The 23,306-nt window shown below is 41.3% G+C and overlaps 2 protein-coding genes across 2 annotated transcripts; one reads left to right on the top strand and one right to left on the bottom strand.

The window, feature by feature from the left end:
- Nucleotides 1–1,008: 1,008 nt before the first annotated feature.
- Nucleotides 1,009–10,525, top strand: ucmaa (upper zone of growth plate and cartilage matrix associated a). The gene is made up of 5 exons (XM_008297947.1): nucleotides 1,009–1,158; nucleotides 2,987–3,046; nucleotides 3,141–3,233; nucleotides 7,372–7,470; nucleotides 10,006–10,525. The coding sequence occupies exons 1-5, from the start codon at nucleotides 1,101–1,103 to the stop codon at nucleotides 10,092–10,094; spliced, it is 399 nt and encodes a 132-aa protein (XP_008296169.1). The 5' UTR covers nucleotides 1,009–1,100; the 3' UTR covers nucleotides 10,095–10,525.
- Nucleotides 10,526–11,496: 971 nt separating this feature from the next.
- On the bottom strand, nucleotides 11,497–23,142 carry mcm10 (minichromosome maintenance 10 replication initiation factor). The gene is made up of 18 exons (XM_008297946.1): nucleotides 22,947–23,142; nucleotides 21,035–21,083; nucleotides 20,649–20,948; nucleotides 20,349–20,552; nucleotides 20,079–20,222; nucleotides 19,711–19,918; nucleotides 19,447–19,612; nucleotides 18,878–19,045; nucleotides 16,220–16,336; nucleotides 15,868–16,064; nucleotides 15,395–15,489; nucleotides 14,929–15,042; nucleotides 14,177–14,650; nucleotides 13,198–13,328; nucleotides 12,944–13,057; nucleotides 12,161–12,306; nucleotides 11,888–11,930; nucleotides 11,497–11,778 (listed from the first exon to the last, which is right to left on the bottom strand). The coding sequence occupies exons 2-18, from the start codon at nucleotides 21,039–21,041 to the stop codon at nucleotides 11,695–11,697; spliced, it is 2,712 nt and encodes a 903-aa protein (XP_008296168.1). The 5' UTR covers nucleotides 21,042–21,083; nucleotides 22,947–23,142; the 3' UTR covers nucleotides 11,497–11,694.
- Between the last annotated feature and the right edge of the window lie 164 nt (nucleotides 23,143–23,306).

Raw genomic sequence — 23,306 nt, 5'->3', positions numbered from 1 at the left:
GTGTATGAAAAATGCTCTACAAATAAAGTTTGATTTGATTTGATGAACTTTATTTAGCTTCTGATTCATTTAACTGGATTAATTTAACTTCATTCTGCTGTGTTTTGCATTTTACCTTTGCCTCTAAACAATCTCAGTGTATGAAAAGCTGCGACATAGATGAACTTGATTGCCTGTTTCTGGCCACAACGAGCAACTAGTTGAATGAAAAGCTCTAGAAACTTGTGTTACACAAAGGCACACAAGGTTGGCAACCAGCTACTGAACATAGTGGAACATTTAACTGCCTAAGAGACAGATATTTCCTCCAGGACTTGGTGGAGATAAAAAACAGGTGAAAGTAGAGCAGCTACATTTACCAAGTATCCAGAAACCTGATTTCACATTATGGCTGGTGTATTTTATCTGCTAAGAGGAAACATTTGATGGTAGAGACAGAGGGGATGTTGGAAAAGAAATCAGGAGTATGACATGCAGTAAAGATAGATCTGGCAGGACCTGACCAGAGGACTGACTGCTGATGGAGTTTGTTTAAGCTGCTACACCGAGATTTCAGTATAAAAACCTTCATTAGTAGGAAAGAAGGACTTAAGCATTGTAGCAAACAGCACTGATTGCTGCACTTCTTGCACTGGGATTCATTATGTATTAGTGCAGTGCTGGTACAAGTTTAGATTCTTATCTAACAGGAAGCCGTGTGATTGGTCCCCAGTTCATCCTGCAGCCTGATAAAGAACTACAGCCAGCGACAAGAAAAGAAAGTCCAGATCTCAGCATCATCTAGTCAGTCTGTGATCAGTTTTCTCCTCATGTGAATGTGTATGAAGTTAATTGATAAACTCGTCTTTTAATTGACCTCATCACTCCTCCTCTCCCTCACTTCCTTCTCTCTTCATCTCCTCCCCTGGGCAACTGAAATTCCAGCAGCCTCCCTCCCCTCCTTGAACCTTGTTTTTTTTTCCTCCCTTCTTTCTCCTCCCATTCCCTCCCTGCCTCTCCCACCTTCCTCCCTTCCCTCCCTCATCTTCCTCTCCTCTCTCAGTAGAGCTCCGTTAGGTGTGCTGTTAAGTCCCGTAGAGTTTTTGCGTCTCTCTCTCAAGATGTCCTGGACTCGAGTGCTCGTCCTGTGTTTCCTCACCACCCTCCTCATCCTCACCTGTGAGTATCTCGTCTGGGTTTGGTGGGAAAAGAGGGTGAATGTGACATCTTTGGGGGAGAGCAGAGTGTAAATCACTGATATGTGTGGGTGTCCTTTAATATGGATGCCAATATTTACTATTCTTGAAGTATTCTGTCGCCTTAAATAAGACTTTCTGCCTTTTTCAGATTGTAAATTTGTAAAGTCAGCAAGATATTGACATTTTGCAGACATGAAATTTGCAGTCTTGTTTGGAGGGCTCAATTTTTAAGACTTAAAATCACTTATCATTGCATCACATGTACAATTAATATGATCTGCATCCAGGTTTGCATCCAAGTAACGTCTGACAAGTGAGTCAGGCAGACAGGCTCTGGAAGTGTTGTTTGTTTGCGTGTATGAGCCGAGTAAGCGAGATTCTTTAATTCAAAGACTGGAATACGGGCTGTAATTTCAATCGAGGACGTCCATTAGTCTTTCTGAGGCAAACCTTAATCTCATGTTTTCATTATGAGATATGATTGAGGAGGACCAAGGAGCACTGAGCGGCTCAGACCAATCGCTGCACGGCGGGGTGGGGCGCACGTCACGATGCCAACGACCAGCACAAATCTGAAGAGAGCGGCGCGAAATTACAGCGTAGAGGCAGGAATTAGAAATTTGTAAACTGCAATTAGTCAGATGAAAGCAGAGTTTACTGGTTTTGCACTAAATCAGGCCGAGGAAAGCTTTTATTTGTATTTTTTTTAAGGATTTATTTATTGTCCCTGTGGCTTCTTTCAGTATTTTTTTAATCACATAGTTTAACTGGTGATCTGCTGCTTCAAGCTAGAAGGCTCTGCAAGGCTTCACATCCTTTAAACCTGCTGTTTTCTGGAACGTCAACAGTGATAAAGGAAGTATTCATATCTTTTACTGATGTTAAATTACTAATACCACATTAAAAATACTCTGTTAGATTGAAAAGTTCAGTTAAAAATGATACGTAAGTAAAAGTATGTAAGTATTATTACGAAAAGGTTTTTAAATTACGATAAAGCACTTGAACAATGTTCCCAATTACTATTATACTATCCAGTATTATGTCATTTGGTAATTATTACTCATGCATTAAGCAGGATTTTACTGCTGTAGCTGGTTTAGACTAAACTCATATCAAACTTTTTTTTAAAAATCTAATTATTTCAATTGTAATTATTTTGAATTAACTTGCTGATTTTTTCTCCATTAACTAGTGGATTCTTTGGTTTCTAAAAAGTAGCCAAGGATGCCATCACAAGTGCTGAACAATTATCAAAACAATTTCCAATTTTCTGTTAATTACCTAATTTGATTCATCGACTAATAATTTAGCTGTGAATGTTGGGTAGTTTTATGTATAACTAATTCTTCATCTGTTTTGTGTGCAGCGTCTTAATTTGTAAAGTAATTGAAGCTATTATTGAAATGTAACGAGTCTGTTAAAAATAACTATTTTCCCTCAGAAATGTAGTTGAGTGGAAAGATTTTGTCGACAGTATTTCAGTAAACTTTGCTACTTTCCACCATCCTGATCTTAAAGGACAATAATAACCAAGATAACTGTCTGTACACTGGTCAAGAATGAAGTTCCACTTTCTGCTGTTGTCTCATTTTCAAGTCATAAACTCTGAACCTGAAGGAGAAGCTACATCAGGTTGCTCTTTAGAAAATGCACAATCTGGTGCAAGTGCCGCATTTGGAGTCCATTCAGTAGACACATGGGGTTTTTATATAACACTGGCCTTTATTATTGATGGGATACAGACAACAGCTGACAGTATTATACATTAAAACGTACATAATAAGAGTTTCTCCTTTCATCCTCAGTTTCCAGTGTGGTGGAAAGCGCGGCGGTACGGGATGACGCAAAACCAGCTGATCCTAAAGGTGACGCCTTTACAACCCTTTCAGCCATTTTATATAACTTCTGCGTCACACGTCCTCCTCATGTGGCCTTGACTTTACGACCTCTGACCCTCAGGTGCCGCGCGGCAGGTGTTCATGCCCGAGTCGGACGCCTCCAACTTCTTCAAACGCCGCACTCGCCGCTCCGTCCGATATTATGAGCTCCAAGGTACACTGCCCAACATCTGCTCAACAAACAGCAAAGATAAGGAGGGAAGCTGTTTTAATGCTGTCTGCTTGTTGGTCTATGGTTATAAGTGCAACGTTTGATCTCAATTCTGTTAAAAATTGAAGGCTGTTTTGTCAATACACTGGTAGAGAACGAGCAGAGTGGTTGGTTTGTGGTGTGAAATGGAGGCTGGCAGTGAAGGAGGGTGTGTTTACTTCTGTTCTGTGTAATGTGTGGTTGGCTTTCCCAGGCACTACCTGAGTGGTTGATGTGGCCACACTGTGGAGAGCCTTAAATATTGCATGTTTGGCCTCCCATCGACAGCTCATGCATGTGAAGGTGCGTGTGGGGCTGTTGGTTTATTGGTTTGTGGTTGGACTCGGAACATGATGTGGTTTGTTTTGACTGCAAGCTGTGAAAGTAGAACAGAGCGAAGTCAAGCAGGTGCAGCTCACACAGAAGCTGGAGGCTGCAGAAGGAGTCACAGGTTACTATGGAGCAGACTCTCCCGCTCTCAGTTCTCGGTACAATAAGCTCATTGTTCCGCTGCCAGCATCAGCTCGACACACAACACACCTTTGAAGCAAGTGAACACACACACTTATGCAAAGTGTTTCACGACAACTTCCCAAACACATCTGAGTGCCCAAATCAGTTTGTCAGAAGCAGCAAACACACATATCTGTTACTTCAATTAACAGAAAAGGCCATATTTGCCAAAACACAGGTGAGAACAGTTATTTCTGTCCTTCCACTGAAGCTTGTCTGTGTTAATTTGTCTCTTTCCTGCTGGGAAACCCATCAGGTGAAGCATGTGTGCCCCTGAGCAGGCCTCCAGAGACAGGCTGTGGGTCGCTTCACCTCGGCCGCCCATCGGAGCAATAATCAGGGCGTAGCTGAGGACAAACAGACCCCCGTTCTTGGAAAAAGTTTGATTGTTATCCTTGCCAGCTCAGTCCATGACGACCCAAAGCAGCTCTGTGACTGTGTGTGTGTGTGTGTGTGTGTGTCGGGGACTTTTCCATTGAGAGTATGCAAAAAGATTTACTGAAGGAAGCTGAAAGCTACTTCCATGCTCACTAATATTTAAAAGACACACAAATCAGGTATATGCAATATTTCCAACAGATGTTGGATGGTTGCATAACTTAGTGTGACTTCAGTGCAGCTCTCTTGTAGCCGTGGTTCTCTTTCTAGAACTCCTTATTATTTCCCCCTTGTGATATTTTCTTCAGATGTCAAGGAAAAGCGGTTAGCAAAGACAAGGACACTGTGTTTTAGACATTTGTCAGACTTTGTGACAAGCAGTAGATTTTGCATAGTGCTTATCACTTTAACAGGCTCCGTGTTCAGTGGTAGTGGAATAAATGCTAAAGACAAAATAATGACATTAAGAGTCTACAGCGAGGCTAGAACTCTGTGAGGCCACACTGATGTGCAGCTGTGCTTTGGGCTAAATGTTAACATCAACAGGCTCACAGTGACATTGTTAATGCCATGAACAAAGCTATTAGTGTTCGTACAAAATTTGGAAATCCATCAAGCATTTTTTCATCTGGACAGTAGTTGGATGGGGCAGGATGTTGCCTCGGAGACTAAAAGTGAGGCGTCTTAACCCTGCATTCTGTCCAACAGCCAGCAGGGGGCGACTCCTCTGGTTGCAAAAAGAAACCTGATTGTATAGAAGTCAATGAGAAAATGATCCTACTTTATATATGTTTTATTACATCAGTAAATATTTTAAAATGACTATATGGTCCCAACCTTTAGTTTCAAGTTACCTCCAACACAGCATGATGTTCATTTAGGAAATTATGGTCCTTGATTGAGTAAAACAGCATTAAAGCAGGATGTGTATTGTCATGTGATTGACAACCTGCTACCATATTGCTGTGTGAAGTGTCTTTGAGTTCTCAGTCAGATCCACTGATACATAAGGTTTACATATGGTTCATCTGGACAATGGAGCAAAGGACCAAATTCCAAACTTGAGATTTCAAACCACTAGTCCTAAAATTGAATGGATTATGTAACAGTTGCTACACAAAACTTTTATGAACAGTCTATACAACAGACTGATTACAGTTAAAAGATGGACTTGTCTCTATTTTATTTTCACTGACATTTCTTTTTTTGTAAATCTAAACCACCAGGGTTCCGACACATCTTCCGTTTTAAAACTCCAGACTTTTCCAGACTCATATTTCCAGACTTCTTTGTGGATTTTTCAGACCATACTTGACATTTGAGTACAAATATCTAGCTGATAAATCCCACTTTTAATCTGTATGTTACATTCTGATTGCGTGTGCTTTCACATTGCCAAATACTGGTCAGACAATTACAGATCTCGGTATGTGGCTCTTATAAATCAGCTAAAGCCAAACCCAAATACTGTATGCTCAATGCACAGCCAGAAGAAAATCAACAAAACCACTGCCCAAAGGGGATCACTGCTACCTAGACTACAATATTATTTTCCCTTAAAATATCAAATCAATAATACTACATGATCAATCCACACATGTTTTTGTCTCTTTACTAAAAAGGGGAAGAAAATGAGTTGAAAAAAGTTAAATAAATCCACTTCCACATTGTCTATGCAGCTTTCTTTATACAGTGAACACAGTCATGAGGGTTTCCTAATGCAGAAATAATAAAGCAGTGACTTTCTGAAAACTACATCACAGCACGATTCATAAATGTTCAGACAAGTTTAATATTTGGTTATTTGTCATATTAGGTTGTTATGCAATTCAAATGTATTACTGCACTTTCTTTCAAACTAATTTGGTGGAGGTCTGGAGACAGAGCTGTTTTGCAGGTTAGTGACGTGCAGACGTAGTGGCAGCTCTGTGTAACAGTGTCACATGTCCACTTTTCAATGACATCAAGCTCGCCCCGGCTAACAGCGGTAAACTGTTGGGCTGCGCCGACTGTCTGCTCCAAATTCCATGAAAAACATTCTGCTTGTATCATTAACTCATTTTTGAAAAATTCCCAGATTTATATTTTCAAAAAGAGCAGGGCAACAGCATGGAAACATTAATATTTCTCTATCCTCGCTCGTCTCTTTCCATCCTTATCCTGAGCTGGAAATCACTCAAATCAAATTCCATACTTTTCCATGCAGCATCCTGCTGTTGCCAAGGGGAATGAAAAAATATACGTGGTTCAGTAGTTTAGCTCTAAAATGGTATTTTAGAGGGAGTACTAATACTTGATCAGGTTGTTTGATCTTGAAAGTTAGATAGGAACAAACTGAGAAGCAGCACAAATACCTGCTGACAGGAGAGAAGCTTGTGTTGGATGTGGGTGCGAGCCATGTTTCCTACAGCCTCAGATCATCGCTCTATTTGGAGGGAAAATACGTCTGCAGTGAGGACGCAGGTGGACGTGTTTACTGACTGAGATGCTGTGATGTAACTCTAACACTTACAAGCTTGTTGTAATTCAGGTTAAAGTGAGGGGAATTAATAAAAAAAAAACTACACAGACGGAGCAGTAATATTTACAGAGGCTGCCCTGTACCTGCATGGGTGGGGATGTTTGGTTCTGCACTGACAGGAAGCATAAGAGAAGTGTAAAATACACCCAGTACAACCCAGTTCATCCAGTGTTTATGATGTTTATCCCAATTTTAAGTTAAAATAGGTGTGAGAAACCAAAATAGCCCGATAAATATCCACGTGAATAGTCATTTGGTTAAGATATGTGACTCTTTAAGGGATTTGCACCTCCAGTTTAATGATTTAAAGGCTGTAAACCACAGAGCAGGAGACACCTGAAGTACCTTAAGGCAACCAGGTGAACATTCATGAAAGCAGAATTGCATTTAGTAATGTTCAGAAGAATTTTTGAGAGATGAGATGATGGGAAAAACACATGCCAAGTTGGCATCTTAAAGGATTTTCAGTAAGGCTACCAGATGATACAGTGAATCATCTAACGCTTGAATCAGTGCGTCTGTCACAACCAAACCTTTATGCTTGCATGTGTAAAAAGGATCTGAGGTGTTAGAAAAGGCTGCAGCAGAATCAGAGCGGAAACAGGACAGACTTATCTGTGTTCAGTATCTGTGAGTGTCTAACTTTTGGCTTCCCTCCTACTGATTCCTGTCCGTCCCTGTCGTCCACAGCCGAGCAGAGGGTGAAGATCGCGGCCAGCGAGCGAAGGAGGGAGTTTAACGAGGAGCAGAGGAACGAGTACGAGAACTACGTCGAGGAGGACCGTGATGGTGAGACCTGGATTCTGCTCCATGTCTAATGTTTGCCTGTAGTCTGTGTTCCCAGGAACAGAGGGTGAAGTCATGAAAATGCATGACAGCAGCAGATTTTGTAAAGTTGAGATGACCTATGGTGTGAATTTGGTGCTATAGAAGCAAAACTGAACTGAAATAAACCTTTCTATTATATTCAGGTTAGTTTACCTGTTTCTAGTTAAGATGTTTAATGAATATTAATCTCTAGTTGTGCTTTTTTTTATCTAACAAAGCAACAAACAGGTGCATAACAAAACAAAACCAATTTTTCATTTCTGAGTCCTGCTGTCGTCACATTTTTGACTTCAAATGTCAGAAGAACCTTCACAACACTGACCTAAAAATCCAAGATGCTTGATCAGAACATAACCAGATAGTGAAAGCTGGAGTATTTTACTCTTAATTAGCACTTTTGTTTTTTTTGTGTCTCATTAATTCAATCATACACACAGTACAGTCCAACTTCTATCTGTGGACGTGTTGCTACAGTATTTTTACGCCATCATATCTCTTTATCATCACTGGCTAACCCAGAAACGAAGGTTTACCTGGAGGTGTACATCTTGGTTTTCCTTCTTCTTGTCTTCAACTCAAGTAGGACATCCGGTAAATGGAACAAAAGTCCTTTTAGGCAAGTCTCACCACCTGACAGTCATCCTGGGGACACCCCTGAACCATTATTAACAGACTGGTTTCCTCTATAAATAAATGAGACATAACTACAGTTGCAGTGATAACTGGGACATAAAGACTGCATATATAGAACTAAAGAAGCCTCTTGGATGACAGATGAAACATCCTCGAGCCCAGTTGTTTCTACCTAAAGCTGTTAGGGTTTTTGTAACGAATCACCAGTCAAATCTTTAAAAGTTTGCCCAAAAATACGATTTAACGTTTTAAAACACCACACTTTGTGTCAGTGCAGCAAAACGATTGGCTGGAAGCTTCCTGGTTCGACTGCTACAAAGCAGGCAAACGGCATTTTGGGTGAAGGGATGCGTCATGTATCATACAGCTGCCATGGCGTTATAAAATCTGATTTAAGTGTTTGGTTTTTCCATATACCATCGCTGACTGAGTGCAGCATATATTTGGGAACACAGGAATGACTGCGATGCTGTGAGGTCTAACCTGAGCTGAGTCTTGTGGAAAACCCACAGACTGCAAAGGGAAAACCTGACATTTGCTTCAGTGTCAGCTGTCACAAGAGGATTCAGTAGAAAACACACTGAGGGACAGAGTTTCAGTTCTGATCTTGAACGACGCTCTCGGCGCCCACGAGCCTCTGGACCACAGCGGAGTGCCTGAGACTCCACACCGAATCAAAGTGTCCATTTGTGGTCCACCCCAGAGCTGACAATCTTCCCGGCGGTGGCCTGTCAGCTGTCATATAGCTTCACTCACAGTTTCTAAACTAAGAACTGCTAACCATAAAGATGTGACTGGGTTTTACAATTAAGATACACAGTGATTTGGGTCAATGAGTTTATACAAGAAAACAAAAACAGTTCCAGAGGCTAAAAACACATCGTTTGCAGTCTATAGATTCTATAGATTGTTGACACTTTGACACGTGCATTCAGCACGACGTTGGTAGAATGTGAAGAACATCGGCTTCCTGCATCACTTAAGAATGGTTTATCTCATTATACCAGGCAGAAAAGCTTAAAATAGCTTTTGATTTTTATCACAACACATGTCACCAAAAAGTGAAACCAGATACAAAACAGACAGCATTTATTAGCTCTTTTACTGACTATCTAACAGAATAAGGCGATAATTTCAGATTTTATGTGGATGCAGCTGTAAGCGATGATGGTTTTGCCGCCATTTTGTCAGCAGGTGGTCGACAGATTTGCTGTTGGACTCACAATGTGTCAGAAATATCTGCAAAGAGTGACTGATATGAGATTTAAAAGTGTAATTAGGAGGTTAACATGACTGATTTTTACTTCTCAGAATTACACCATCAAGAATAAATGTACGCCACTTCACAACCACTGAAGCATGCTAACATTGGGGGGTTGCTAGCATGAACCCGAAAAAGGACGAATATGTTTAAAGTTGACGTGGTCGATGCTGTACAAAAAAATTACCAGCATTCATTTGGAATAATGTTTCAGGCCAATATTCTGCCATCTTAGCTCTGTTGTGTCTCTGCTAATTAAATAATGTTGCTCTTTCTTTAAGTGCTCCAGTATAGTCACAGCTAACAGTTAGCATTTAATGAGTGTATCTGTTTTTTTTTGCCAAAAACTGTGGTTTACTGCAGCTCAAATGAAGTTAGAGCCATGAGAGTAAATCAGAACAACAAAGCTGTGCATCAAAAAACAAAAACAACACTGAAAATGACATGATAAAGCTCTGTAACTGCAAAATCCAGTGATAGTGTTTGGTGTGTGTGATGATCAAGTCCTTTCACATTCAGGTTCTCATGTGATCTACTGTTCTTAAAAAAAATATTGATTATAGCAGCTTTAATTCAACTTTTCTGTTTGTTTTAATTCACAGAGATTAATGAGAGATCAAGGGAGACCAACGAGCAGCTGCGAGAGTATCACTACGACGGCCTGTATCCTCGCTACTACTGGTTCCACTGAGCGCGCTCCGTGGCGAGGACAGCCGGACTACAGCACCTCTCGCTGGAGCAGAAACACTGCCGTCACCTTTACCCTGTAACAAAGGTGACCGACAGCCTGAGAGCAAGTGCTAAAGTTATCTCTGTACTTGTCCCACTTTAATACACAAGGTCTCTTTTTTTTTTATAAAACCTAAACTGTGCAATATGATGTCAAACTGTATCCAAAGTGCAGTTTTTGTATTCTAAGTTAAACACTCTGCATGCTTGTTTTTACCGCCTTTTATCTGTACATACAAGTTATACCGTGCTACCTTGAGTATTAACTACAATAAATCATCCTTTTACGTACGCAGTTGTCTGGTTTAGCCGGAGGAGGGTTGTCTTTTCTTTTTTGCAAAGAAGCTTCATGTCTTTAAGTTAAACTGACGAATAAAGATGAGTTTCCAGTGATGTGTTTTGACTCCTCACTCCAGCTCTGTCTGGTATTTGGAGAATTTAAAGCAGGGAGGCGGCGTGGAATAAAAAGAGAAGATGAGGTGAGCTGCAGAAGTCATCAGGCTGAAATGAATCCCACATTCCAGAGTGGAAATATTAGACAGAAACCGGGCAGCGAAGAGACAGAAGAAGAAACGAGAGAGGGAGGAGGAAAAAAAAAAGAAAGAAGCACAAACAGGATAATGAGCACAAATTAAACCCTCACAACGATGTGGCATGGCACCGTGCACTTGCTAATCACACAGCTGCAAATCCAGCAGCCTTATTTTATCTCTATACTGCGCTTCCACCTCAAACCTTTACTGTTTAAGGTCCGTGTGGATTGGCTGGGAGACTTGAGCGAGCGCCACCTGGCCCGGGCAGCCGACACATGGAGAGCGTTAGAGGATGTTTGTGTGCTGATATGGGAGAGCGGTGCCGTCGCAGAGAACCAAATATCCAAGTGTTGGAGAATCTACGCGCGTCGTGTTTCGCCACCTTTTTGGTACACCAGTTTCATCCTTATAATTTCCCAGCGTGAATTCCCTGAAGTACCTCAACAATCCACAGGGATAGGGCTCATTTGTAGCATTTTGTTGTTCTGTTTAAGTTCGTCTCGACAGTGTGACAGTGAGCCAGTTTGCACAACACCACGACCATAAAGCAGCTAAATGGATTGACACATTTTACTACTGTTTTTGCTACTGAGACATATCAAACTGTCATCAGGCGACCATCAAGTTACCAATCATTACCTCTGAGTGAGTCACAAAATGAAGAGTTGCATGAAATGTTGCTGGATTAAGTTGGAAAACATGTCTGCTTTCATGCTATAATCCAATCCCCACACATATTTAGTCGTGAAGTCTATTATTTCCACATCTGCACTAGAGTAGTGCCTGCTAAGCTCTTTATCAGTACGGTGGAATCACTGGCATTTGACATAAAAAGTTGCAAGTTATTGCTTTAATCAGCCCATTTCCAGCATGTCCAAGATCACCACAGACATTCAAATCATGATAATCAACAAGAAAGTCATGTAAAACTTTAAAAACATAACTGACACACACATACAAATGCTACTAAAACCTTAAATTACAAAGATAAAAACCTAAATACACGTTGTTTCCCTCAACAACCAGAAGTCACTTGATGCTGTTGAGGAACTTGGCGTGCTCCTCTCCTCGAGGCTGCAGAAGCTCTCCGCCGATCTTCGGTCCTATTTTCTCCTGCAATGAAACACAAAGAGCGACGTCAGCTCTGCTTTCTGTCACAGCAATAAGATTTTTGTTTTTAAATTTGAAATGAGAGGCAATCCAAGAGCGAGAGACGTTTTACCTTCAGCATCCCGTCCCGTTCCCATTTAAAGAGACCACAGTTGCTAGAAATTGCAAAACATTAGTTATTAATGTGTCAAGAGAAGAAGAAGAGAAACAGAACATGTGTGTTGCTGTTGTGTTGGTGAGTGATGTAAAGTCAAGCTGCTGCCTTTCAGTTTAGTTTCCACCCAGCTGGACAGAAACTGTCAACTCTCACGTGTTATTTTAGTGTTTCGATGGGAACCCTGAACAACTATCAAAGGAAGAGGAGAGGACAGATTTACAGTCTAACCTGCAGTGTTTGTGTGGCAGTCTGTCCAGAGCGATGGCTCTCTGACCGCACGGACATTTGAAGAAGCGTTTCACAGCATCGTGCCACCGCAGGTCATGGTTCTCCTCCACACAGCGATCCGCCGGTTTGAAGTAGGTGTAACCACACTGGAAGGAGTGGGAACATGGAAAATAATGGCTTCATTTTCTAACTTCAAAAATCTAACAAAAATCAAGGGGTTACTCATCATCCTCAACACGCATCCCATGTAGTTGGGTTAGGAGTGAGGCTGCAGGACTATGGTCAGAATGATAATTATGATTATTTATCACAATTATTCATTGATTTTAGGGACTAATAGTTTTGTTGCACTTTCACATTTAAATAAACAGCTCTTAGTTCCATGCTGTGCTACATCCCTGCCAACGTACAAATCTGCATCAAGATCTGACTAAAAATAAGCTTGTTCATCACCTGAATTCAGAGTATCTCTTAGAAGCAACATATAAATTAAATTGCAGCCAAAACACCTCACTTGCTGCCTATCGATAAACGCTATTATTTCCTGATGTTCCCTAAACGCCTCACGTAACGGCTACAGTAGACACAAGCTGTGCACGGAGAAGCCTCTAGTCTCCACTCAGTTACTGCAGCAGGTTGAAGAATGAATTAAGGTGTTTTAGTGTCAGATTGAATCAAGTCGACAGTGTTTATTTAAGTGTGAAAGCCAAAATCGTGATTATTATTAGATGAATTATGCTGCCCTGGTTCAGAGTTGGGTTAATTCAACTTCTGGCTCAGTACCTTTCTACAGGTGACAGCTCGACACTTCATCTCTCTGATGCCCCTCATCTTCTCCTCCATCTGCTCCTTCTTCACCAGAGCGTTAAAGTAGCGCTCCTGCAGCTGGTACTCCGCCTGATGAGAGATAGAGGAGAGATTCACTTACAGAATGTAATGAAATCAAACAGACGTTACAGTGTGTCATATGTACAAATGTGTAATGAGTAATAATAAGTGGAGCTGAAAGCTGTAAACTGTCGTTCCACTTGTCATACCGCTTGGAGTGCAGCCCCGTGGCGAGATTTGGCATTGAGGATCTTCTGGAACTCCTCTGACTGGATGTAGCGGAGCTGATCGCGTTTCTTTTTCTGGGCTGGTTCCTCCTCTTCGTTATTGGGTGACTCACCTGCACAGGTAAGTTTGTAAGAAGGAAAAATATGGCTTAAGTAAATGCAAAAGTCTACATTTTCCTAGACAAATGAAGCACATACATTTCTCCACATTTGCAAGTGAGTCCTATCATGAATGTATTTCTTTTGACGGAATCTGTCCATCCATCATCTATACACCGCTTATAGATGATGAATGTGGGGTGGGGGTGGAGTCTATCCCAGCTGACTCAGGGTGAAGGCAGGGGACATCCTGGACAAGTCACCAGTCTATCACAGGGCTACACTTAGAGACAGACAACCAAGCACACTCACATTCACACCTACAGACAATTTAGAATCACCAATTAACCTCAACATGTGTTTGGACTGTGTGGGAGGAAGCCAGAGAACCTGGAGAGAACCCACACTGCACGGGGAGAACATGCAAACTCCACACAGAAAAATCCCGGGTGTCCTCACCGGGACATGAACCAGCGACCTTCTAGCTGTGAGGCAACAGTGCTAACCTACAGCACCACCTTGCAGCCCATCTTTTGACTGAATGATTTACTTATATGAACTGTGACCAACCACACATCCAAAATCTCTTTCAGCATAATTGTACTGCTACTTAAGAAACAATGCAGAGTGAACAGTTTGATATGTAGATAAGAAGCTAAATGATAGCTGCTACATTAACGACACAGTTGAATTTCAGTCTGATCATATATTGCTGTCTGATGTGGTAGGAAACTGCTAAAAGGGAACAACTCGTTTAAAAAAACAGTAGAAAACAGAAAAAAAAAAGCAACAATGCCAAGTCATGTCCAAAAAAGAAAAATTAGGAGCCAATAACATGTCAATAAATGAAGTGAGTGTGTACCATTAGGTGAGGTCCGATTCTTCTCTACTCGAGCGCTGATCTCACTGCTGCTGCTCCTCTTCCTCTTCACAGCGTTGGGGTCTTCCTTCTCAAGCCCTTTGGCCTTCAGCTTCTTCAGAGCAGCCAGCTTGGCGGCTGATAGGTTGAGAGCGCTGGGAGCAGGAGCGGGAGGCGGGCTGTTGTCGAAGAAGAGGATGTCGTCCCCCTCAGAGAAACCTCGGCCCAGGGTTGGGGTGTGCGGCGCTGAGGGGCTTTGTGTTGCCTTGGGAACCTCTGAAGCAGCTTTCGGGGACATCAGGCCACCTCGGCTCAGCGCTGGTCTGGCACCACCAGAGTTCTGCAGCGCTCTTTTCTGAATCTCGTCCGCTCTCCGCCGCCGGTTCTCCAGAAGCTCCCGCTGCTTCTGTTTCTGCTGCTTCAGCAGGTCGGAGGCTGAGATGGACTGAACCGGAGCTCCAGTTACATCTTTGGAGACTGAGGATGAACAACAGGCTGATGAAGAAGACTTGAAACATTAGGCTACCAATCTGGGATGATCCCAGGCTGTTGATTTAGTTATGGCAGTGTTTTTTCTTTTCAAACTACATAAAAGACATATTTTTAAAGCTTTTTATTGTTATTTTTACTTAATCTGTAAATTTGACACGTAAAAATGGAAATTCCTACAGACTTTTGGGTTTCCAACCTGTAATTGAACAGTTCTTTAATATTTAACCTGTCTTGCAAAAGATAAATGCGTCCTGCTTGTGTACCTGACGGGCTGCCCTGTGCCAGGTGCTTCTTCAGCTGCAGAGCTCCAGGTGTTGGCACCGACATCAGGCTCTTGAATTCATTTGAACAACCTGAAACTTCACCAGACTGCAGAGCTAAATAAACACACAAGCAAAAAACAATTAAAACAGAAGCTCGATCCGTGACGTCTCTACTCTCAGGATCACAACTACTTAAGTAACTAACTGCAACAACATCAGCATCATCTCGATAATAATCAAAGGAGAAATAAACTCTTCTAGACAACATTTCAAGGTGAAGAAATGAGCTCACAGCTTACATTTTTTGTCATGTAACAGTGAGGAAGACAGAAGAAGTAGAAAACAATATACAACAGGGGTCAAAAGTACAAATGGATAGCGGAAAGCCTATTTTTAACCAACAGAGTTGTCAGTACTTCCAGCAGGATTCAGTCCAAACCGTGTGTGTGACCGAGTCGGTCCTTACCGAGACTCTTGGCCTGTTCGACGAGTCGAGCCGATCCCTTCACAAACAGCTTGTCCAGAGTTCTCTGGACAGGTTTGTTCGGTTTGGACGCAGTCCTGCAAAGCACAGACTAGTTACTGGAAATGTAATGCAGCTCAGACGCTGCCCAGTCACACAGTGTTCTTGGCTGTGTAGGCTGCAGTTAGCTCGCACAAATTGACTTCAACACACGCCGCTAAAGTGTGAGTTCAGCTTCAGCTAGAATTCAGTCTGGACGGTTTGTGACTGCATCATGCCTGATCGGCTGAGTGTGTTTTGATATCATAACAGTAGGAGTTGACCATCTTTTCTGTAATATTCACTATTAGATGTAGCTGAGACTTAACAGGAAGGTTTGTAGAATGATCTCTCAAGTCTGACTGAGCTGACTCGGAAACATAAGCACTGGCAGGAAAACACACTCACAACACTGAACTACATGTAACGTGACTCACAGTGAAGAGGCGCAGGCAGCCGAGGAAACGCCACCGTAGTAGAAGCCGTCCTGACACAGCCGCTCTCTCAGGCCGCCTCCCTTCGCCTTCACCTTGTTGGGGGCTTTTCCAGAGAAGGAAGACTGCAGCTCGGCCCTGTGCGAGCTCATCTTCTTATACTGGGCCTTCACGTGATACTGGCAATACTGGCACTCATACTGCAAAGAACATGGGAGAGACAATGTGGATTTACATGCATGTGTTGATAATTTAGGGAAAAGACTTGTAATTGGCAGGTGCAAGTGTGGAGTGTAACTAAATCTTGGAGCATAATGTGTATAAAGAAATGTGCAGTTGGAAAAAATGGACCAACCATGTTGACAATCTGAGAACACGGGTCTCCGTTCTTCTTCATGGCCTTGCAGGTTCCGTAGTCCTGAGCTTCACCCATCAGCAGCACCTTCTGTGGGTGATCCACCGTCAGACTCACCTGCACATGTTCAACACAAGCGTTTATTTTCACAGCTTATTGTCGGAACAAGCGACACAAAACACAAAATATATTCTAAGAAACTTAAGCAACAACAAATCATCTCTTTTATTTAGTTTTCTCATTTCTTTTTCATTTAAGCAAATGTATTACGTGCATTTTTCTGAGTTGTACTTAACTGATTGACAGACTCTTTTTGACAATCAACTAATTTTAGTCATTTTTAAGCAAAAAGGCCAAAAACAGTATTTTTACAATATAAATATAATTTTACATCATTATAAGTTGAATATGTTTTGACTGTTGATGAGATAAAATTAGCTTTGTGACTTTTTTTTATAGACAAAATGACTAATCAGTACAGTTTATAAGTACCGGTAGTAAAAATAATCTTTAGTTGCAGCCAAACAACTACTTTAAACCATATTTAAATACAAAAATGAATGTTGATAGCGCTGCAAAACATGGATTTCAATGTCTAAAAACTACTTTTTCAGCTTTCAAAAGACAGCTATTGCATTCACTGGAACCCAGAGTCAAAATTAGCTTTCTAACCCGACCATCCATCCAGTCAGCATAAAAAAACCCAGACAAGCTGCTACAAAGCTGCCTCCAGCCCCAGGAGGGTTTTAACAGCTTTGCCATACCAGGGTAGACCTTGGTGGGAGACGTACTCAGATCTGGTGGTTAAATAAAAGCAACAAAACCACAGTGAAGAAATACGATCAAAACAAACTCATGGTACCGAAAGTTAAAGTGCTAAATATGCAAAATGGCCCATTTCACAAGAACGTACATTACTGGATTTTAATGCTTTTATTCCACTGCTGTGTTGTTTGTCAATTTCCCTGCTGGGGATCAAATAAGTTGAATCTTATCCTAATAATAAGGCGTCACTGTGGGACTCTCTAACAACTCTATGCTACATCATAATGAATGTACTAATGATGTTTTGTATTATTTATCTGAATATGCAAAGTGACTAGTAACTAAAGTTATCAAATAAATGTAGTGGATTCAAAAAGGACAGTATCTGCCTTTATAGTAGACGTATAAAGCATCAGAAAATAGAATTACTCAACTAAAACACAAGTAAGACCAAATTGAGCCTAAGTACAGAGTAGATGTAATTTACACCACTGAGTGTAGAACTGAATGTTGATATGAAGATGTTTGTGGATTGTAAGAGTGTCAGTGAGATTTAGAGTTTGCTCTGAGAAGCTGCGTCTCACTCTGTAGTGGAGATGAAGCCGTCTCTCCTGACGTTAGGTGTTTGGAACTCAGACTGCCCTCTGTGGGTGGTAGTGTGTGTGTGTGTGTGTGTGTGTGTGTGTGTGGCTTCCTCACTGCATTCCTCTCTTTAACATCTTAGTTAGTCATGTGACACTGACACCAGCAATCTTGGTAAAACCAGCAATCTGTCTTCTGCTTTAAACGGCGTACGCTTCAGTTGCCAAACCAGTTAGAGATTTTAAAAAAATCTTATCCCAGACTCTGTAAAACATCAGTAAAACAGGTTTTTCTGGACCACAGTTGTTGATATTCAGAGTAACAAGCTAAGAATCACACATTTCAGTGTGGCCTAAATCTAAACAAAGTGCTGAGGTTTGTTTTGCAAAATCAGCTTCTGAGGTGTTGGAAAATAACAAATGAACCAACTTATACTTAAGCGCTCCAAATTAAGCTGTAATTTGGGCCAAGTTTAGTTTGTGGCATGCAACTATTTCAGCAGATTTAGATTACATTTTAAATGTAGATAGTCATTTAAAGACCTTGTCAGTTGAAGGTTTGATCCTCAAATTTGCAGGAAGTATCTGGGAGGAGAAAGTAAAACCAATGTCTTTACCAGCACTGAGGAGCCCTCGAGCAAGTCCCCTGACCTCTAACATCTCTGGTGACTGTAGCATTACTGAGCTCATAACAGTGACAAAAAATGTTAAATGTAAGAAATGCTACTTGGACCACAGCAGCAATGTGATCACGAAAACTGTCCATTGAGCCACGGCCCCCAAGATAATATAAGTTTGTGTTTGTGACCCCCCAATTTGAATTGTTAATATGGCATGAGTCATAACTTTGTTGTTCATTCATTAATGCGTTAAAAATGAATGTGTTAATTCCACAGATTAATCTCTTTACATTAACACGTTAATTTTCTTTTGAATGAATGAATGAGTTGAATTTATTTCAAACAAATGAAAGGGAAAAAAAATCTAGAAACAAAAGAAAATAATTTAAGAAAGAGCAAAAAAGAATAATAATATCACATAATCAAATCATAAAGTTACCAAGTCTGAAAAAGGAGTGGGAAGAAGGATACACTTTAAATTTTGACAGCCCTGATACACATTTATTTGATTAATGTAGGCTTTATGTTTGATAAATGTAGGCTTTAGGTTTTTTGTTGTTGTTGTTTTTTTTTTTACAATGATCTGGCGACTCCCTGAAATGATCTTGGGACCTCCATGGGGGTCCCGACCCCCAGTTTGAGAACCACTGCATTAGAACACACAGTAGATACAGTGGAGGCGGTCCACTCACCCCGTCGTATCCATCCTTCTGCTTCATGGGGTTGGGGTTGAGGAGTCCGATGACGGTGCCCGGCTCCGTCTTCCAGTGCTCTTTGTGGACTTCACCGAACAGCAGCAGAGATACAAACACATCCAGGTTATGGAGGTCGTTGAGTTTCCAGATGCTGAAGGTTTTGCCCTGCAGACAGGAATGTGACAGGAACATTTCACCATCCGGAAGCAAAAAGACGAGAGATTTATAGGCAAAGATCTGAAAGTAATTTTGTCTGCCGCTTCACAGCTTTAACATCTGTGTATTCAGTGTTTTCACTTGCACATAAAATGTATTCAGATTTTAAAGTCACGTTGCTATTTGTTTGAAGTGACCGTTTGTCCTCCATTCTTTGACATAGAAGCATCTATTTTGCTAATGCCAGGACACTGACATTGACGTAGCAAACTCCGTAAAATAAACCCTCATTAAAGTAAATAATAAGTGAGTGTTTATGACAAAGTTTTCCTCAAATCTAGACCTATATAACCTACAATTTGTCACACATCAGACCATGCAGTCAACCTGTGCTGGATATATAGACGTACACTGCTGCTGCTTTGCGGCGTGGCTTTGTTGACCAGCACGGCAAACGTCACCCAGTCGCTGTCCTCCAGCTTCTCCCGAGTCAAACGCTCCGGCACCTGTGACAGACGGATCAGGCGGCGGTCAGCCATCTTGCGGTCCATGTCGCTGGAGGAAACCCGCGGTTTTCTAAAATAAGAAAGGTCATAAATTCAGACTGACACACTGAACACAAAAACTTGAGGCATTCCACTGATGGCCAAAAAAACAAAGACATCACATCTGACCTGAGCCGCAGTCCTGAGTATTTCTCAATAGCCACGTCTTTAGGTAGAGAAGGAAAAGAAGCAACTTTAGACTGTCCCGCTGAAGCAGCTGGTGCAGGTCTGCTGTGGGAAGCTGGAGGAGACTGCCGAGGAGCTGAAACCTTGCTGGTGCTCTCTACTGGCTGGAAGGAGCTGCCGATCTTTATCTCTACCAGCGGTCCTCTGTCTTCTGCTGGAACACAGTGAAGTAAGTACACTCACAAACACAGAACACATGAAGCATCTCGAAAGTTACTGCAGCACTGATTATGAAGTCTGTGTGTAATGAGTTCTAATAACAATACTAGGATTTCTGATGTGTGTAAGTGAATGCTGAAGGATTCATTTACCTGATGAGGTGCTGGGTTTGGGCTGGTGAGCCAGTCTGGGTTTGCGTTTGAATGAGTCAGCATTATTGAGCTGAGAAGAAAACTCTGAGGACTCCTGGAGCTTCAGGCTCCCTCCTCTGGCTGGAGTGGATGGAGATGTTGCTACTGTGAGAAAGGAAGGAAGATATAAGCACAATCTTTATCACTTTATTCTATACTTTATGTTTGGAAGTAGCCGGCGGCTTTCAGGACAGGTCGACCACTGTGGCTGGTGAACAACAAAAGGTTTACCTGCTTGTGTCTTGGGCTTCTGTGTGGCAGCGGCTGGTTTGACCTGCGGCACTTTGGAGGTTGGCTGTCGCAAAGGTGCTGGTTTGGGTGTAGTTGAACTTCCTGCAGTCCTGACTCGGGGGGATGATGGTAATGAAACCTTCTGACTGGCCTCCAACTGCTGCTGTAATCTTTGCATTTGCTCCTGCATCCGCCTCAACTCATCTGAAGGAACAAAAGGAATGAACACAAGCTACATGTTACTGAACTGAATTACATTGTGAGTTAATGAGAAGCAGATTAACAATGGGACTGCTTAACCTTGTAAATCCTCTTTCGACCTGTTTAGTTCCTCGCAGGCTTCTCTTCTACTTTCTTTTCCTTTAGTGTCCTTCTCCTCGTCTTCAATGTCATCGACATCCCCAAAGAGATCTGACACCACGTCCTCTGTGGCTACATCTGGCTCTTCTTCGTCGACACTCTCTTTGTATTCTTCCTCTTCATCATTGTCTTCGTCAAACAGGCCATCTAAGTCATCTGCTGGCTCTTGACTGTCTTGTTCTTCTCCGACACCCTCGTTCTCTTCTAGCAGTGCCGTCAAAATGTCCAGATCATCTTCACCTACGTGAAAAAGAGATGGTCTCACTTATGTCTTGACCCACTCATAAAGCTTTACTCTCATGTGCTTTAAACGTCCTGATACTTACAGTCCATTTTAGAGATGTTAGATGTGCTGAGCTCAGATGATCTGGTGACCTACAGAAAAGTGGAAAATGCATTTTTTATTATTATTTCATGAAATGAATGATAGATCTGGTAATGAGTCACATGAAAATAAAGTAGAGATCTGAAAGTCTGGCCTGAACTTTCTCATGGAAATGTAAATCAGTCCTTTAAATATTTTCATGCAACACAGTGTAAGCTTTGCAGCAAAGCTGGTACACAGTACGATTGTGAAGCAACATCACATCACGTCCTTTTGTGGATATTTTGTAGCAGCTGTAAAGTACTGGGAAACAGGTTCTGATCCAAATATGTACAGATGATATTAAAAATAAAAGGTATAAAACTAAATATCTAATAATTGGGGTTAAATGATTAGGTGAAAATGTCTAATTGTGATTTTTATGCCTTATATGCAATTGAATTTTTTAAGGACAACCTTCACTGTGTTACAGATTTAAAGTGTGTGTTGGAGTGTGTGTCCCACATAAGGAATCATACAAAGTGTGACTGTCACACCAGAAGGCACCGTGAATTTGTAAAACTATTGACACAACTGTTTAAACCCCGGGTCATGTGCTGCATAACATATCTCCTAAATTGCAGCATTTGCAATTTGCCAGTTCAGCACTACGACTGATGAAGGAGTCCAAAACATGATTCATGGGAAAAATGTTATAATTTATTGACTTTATACCACGACCTTACTGCAGGTTTAGTTCATTTTTTTCAGCAATGTTTTGTTGTTGTTGTCATTGTTGCTGTTGTTGTCATATTTCATGGTTAAGTTATCTGTATCAGTTGTACTGTGCCCGTCGTCCCTTGGACAGGGTTTTTTGGGGATCAAGTAACTTTGGCACCCATCAGGGAGGTTATAGAAAGTCCATCCATCCATCCATTTTCTATACATCGCTTAATCCTCATTAGGGTCACGGGGGGGCTGGAGTCTATCCCAGTTGAGGTTATAGAAAGTGAAGAAGGAAAATCACCAATACAACAATGATAAGAACGGAAAATATGTTTTAAACCAGTTTGGTAAATGGGGGTTTCACCCATTTTAAGCACAAGAAATAATATTACTTATTAAACTGTGGGTAACAAAATAAAAATCATTGATTGACTCATTGCCTTTGCTTCCTGCAGACTGATTATGTTTACTGTGTCTGTCCCCAATTAATATCTGCTGCTATAATGATTCTTAACATTTCTTCTCATGCTGACTAATGTTGTATCCTTGCTAAATGATTGTTTGTGTGCCATATTTCTGCAAACAACAGCCAGTTGTTGTTCTTATTCATGTTAGAGGCTCTTCTTGTGACTTACAGTCTCAGTGTTTTGTCTGAACAAGACTGTATAGTATAAAACTATGCCTTTTTTGTATAGCACACGTTCTGCTGTTTAGTTTCCCAGTGGTTTAAGGCAATTTCAAGCACTGTTTCTGGATCTTCTTGCACTTGTAGCTTCATCAAATTCTGATTCTTAATTTAAGGGAGTATTTCAGTGTGTTACACGTCATAAAACAGTCTAATATTATAATACACAATGATGGCCACAGTTAAGTCCCCTCTTTAGCTTCGGTTCAATTATTAAAGTGTTTCAGGGAGACTGTGTAACTTTGGTACACAGCACAGAACACAGCACTGGACTTATAATGTAAAGTGTCATCAGTCTATCTAAAGATGAGGAGATGAGAACAGTGGTGAGATCTGGGTTCAGCTTGTCTCAGGTCCATTTAAACAACACGGTAAACAGTTACTGAGGTCATATATCTCCACATTTGGGGACATTAATACTATTTATTCAGCTAAAACCAAAATGAAACTGAACTGAATATGAATAAAAACAACTTCCCTTTAATTTATTTCGGACTCAAAGATGATAACCAAGCCAACTTACCTCTAATAGCGCAGCTTTCCGTCTTTTGCTGCCGTTAATGTTACTCTACCGGACGCGTTGAGCCTCTCTATATGCGGTTTAATTAACGTCTCGTGTCGTTTTGTACAAGTCATTCAGTTAAATGTAATAAAAACAATCCTTTAGGCCTACTCTGTAATGTTTCTAACCTGCTAACAGAGCGAGGCAGAAAATCTAAACTGGCGCTAAACGAAGGACCCCGTTGTGTTGTCAAAGGGCTGCCAGCTGCCCAATAATTTGCCTGACTAAAAAAATGTTTTTTGTGTCGTAGATTGGCTTTTAGACCAACCTTTACGAACTCAGTTTTGAAAAAAGGAAATATTTACATAATTCTAACGTGTG

Source organism: Stegastes partitus, unplaced genomic scaffold (genome assembly GCF_000690725.1).
Source record: "Stegastes partitus isolate 25-593 unplaced genomic scaffold, Stegastes_partitus-1.0.2 Scaffold1261, whole genome shotgun sequence".
In the NCBI taxonomy this organism is placed as follows: domain Eukaryota; kingdom Metazoa; phylum Chordata; class Actinopteri; family Pomacentridae; genus Stegastes; species Stegastes partitus.
The sequence above is the reverse complement of the archived record's forward strand: the minus strand, read 5'-3'. Positions and strand labels throughout refer to the sequence as shown.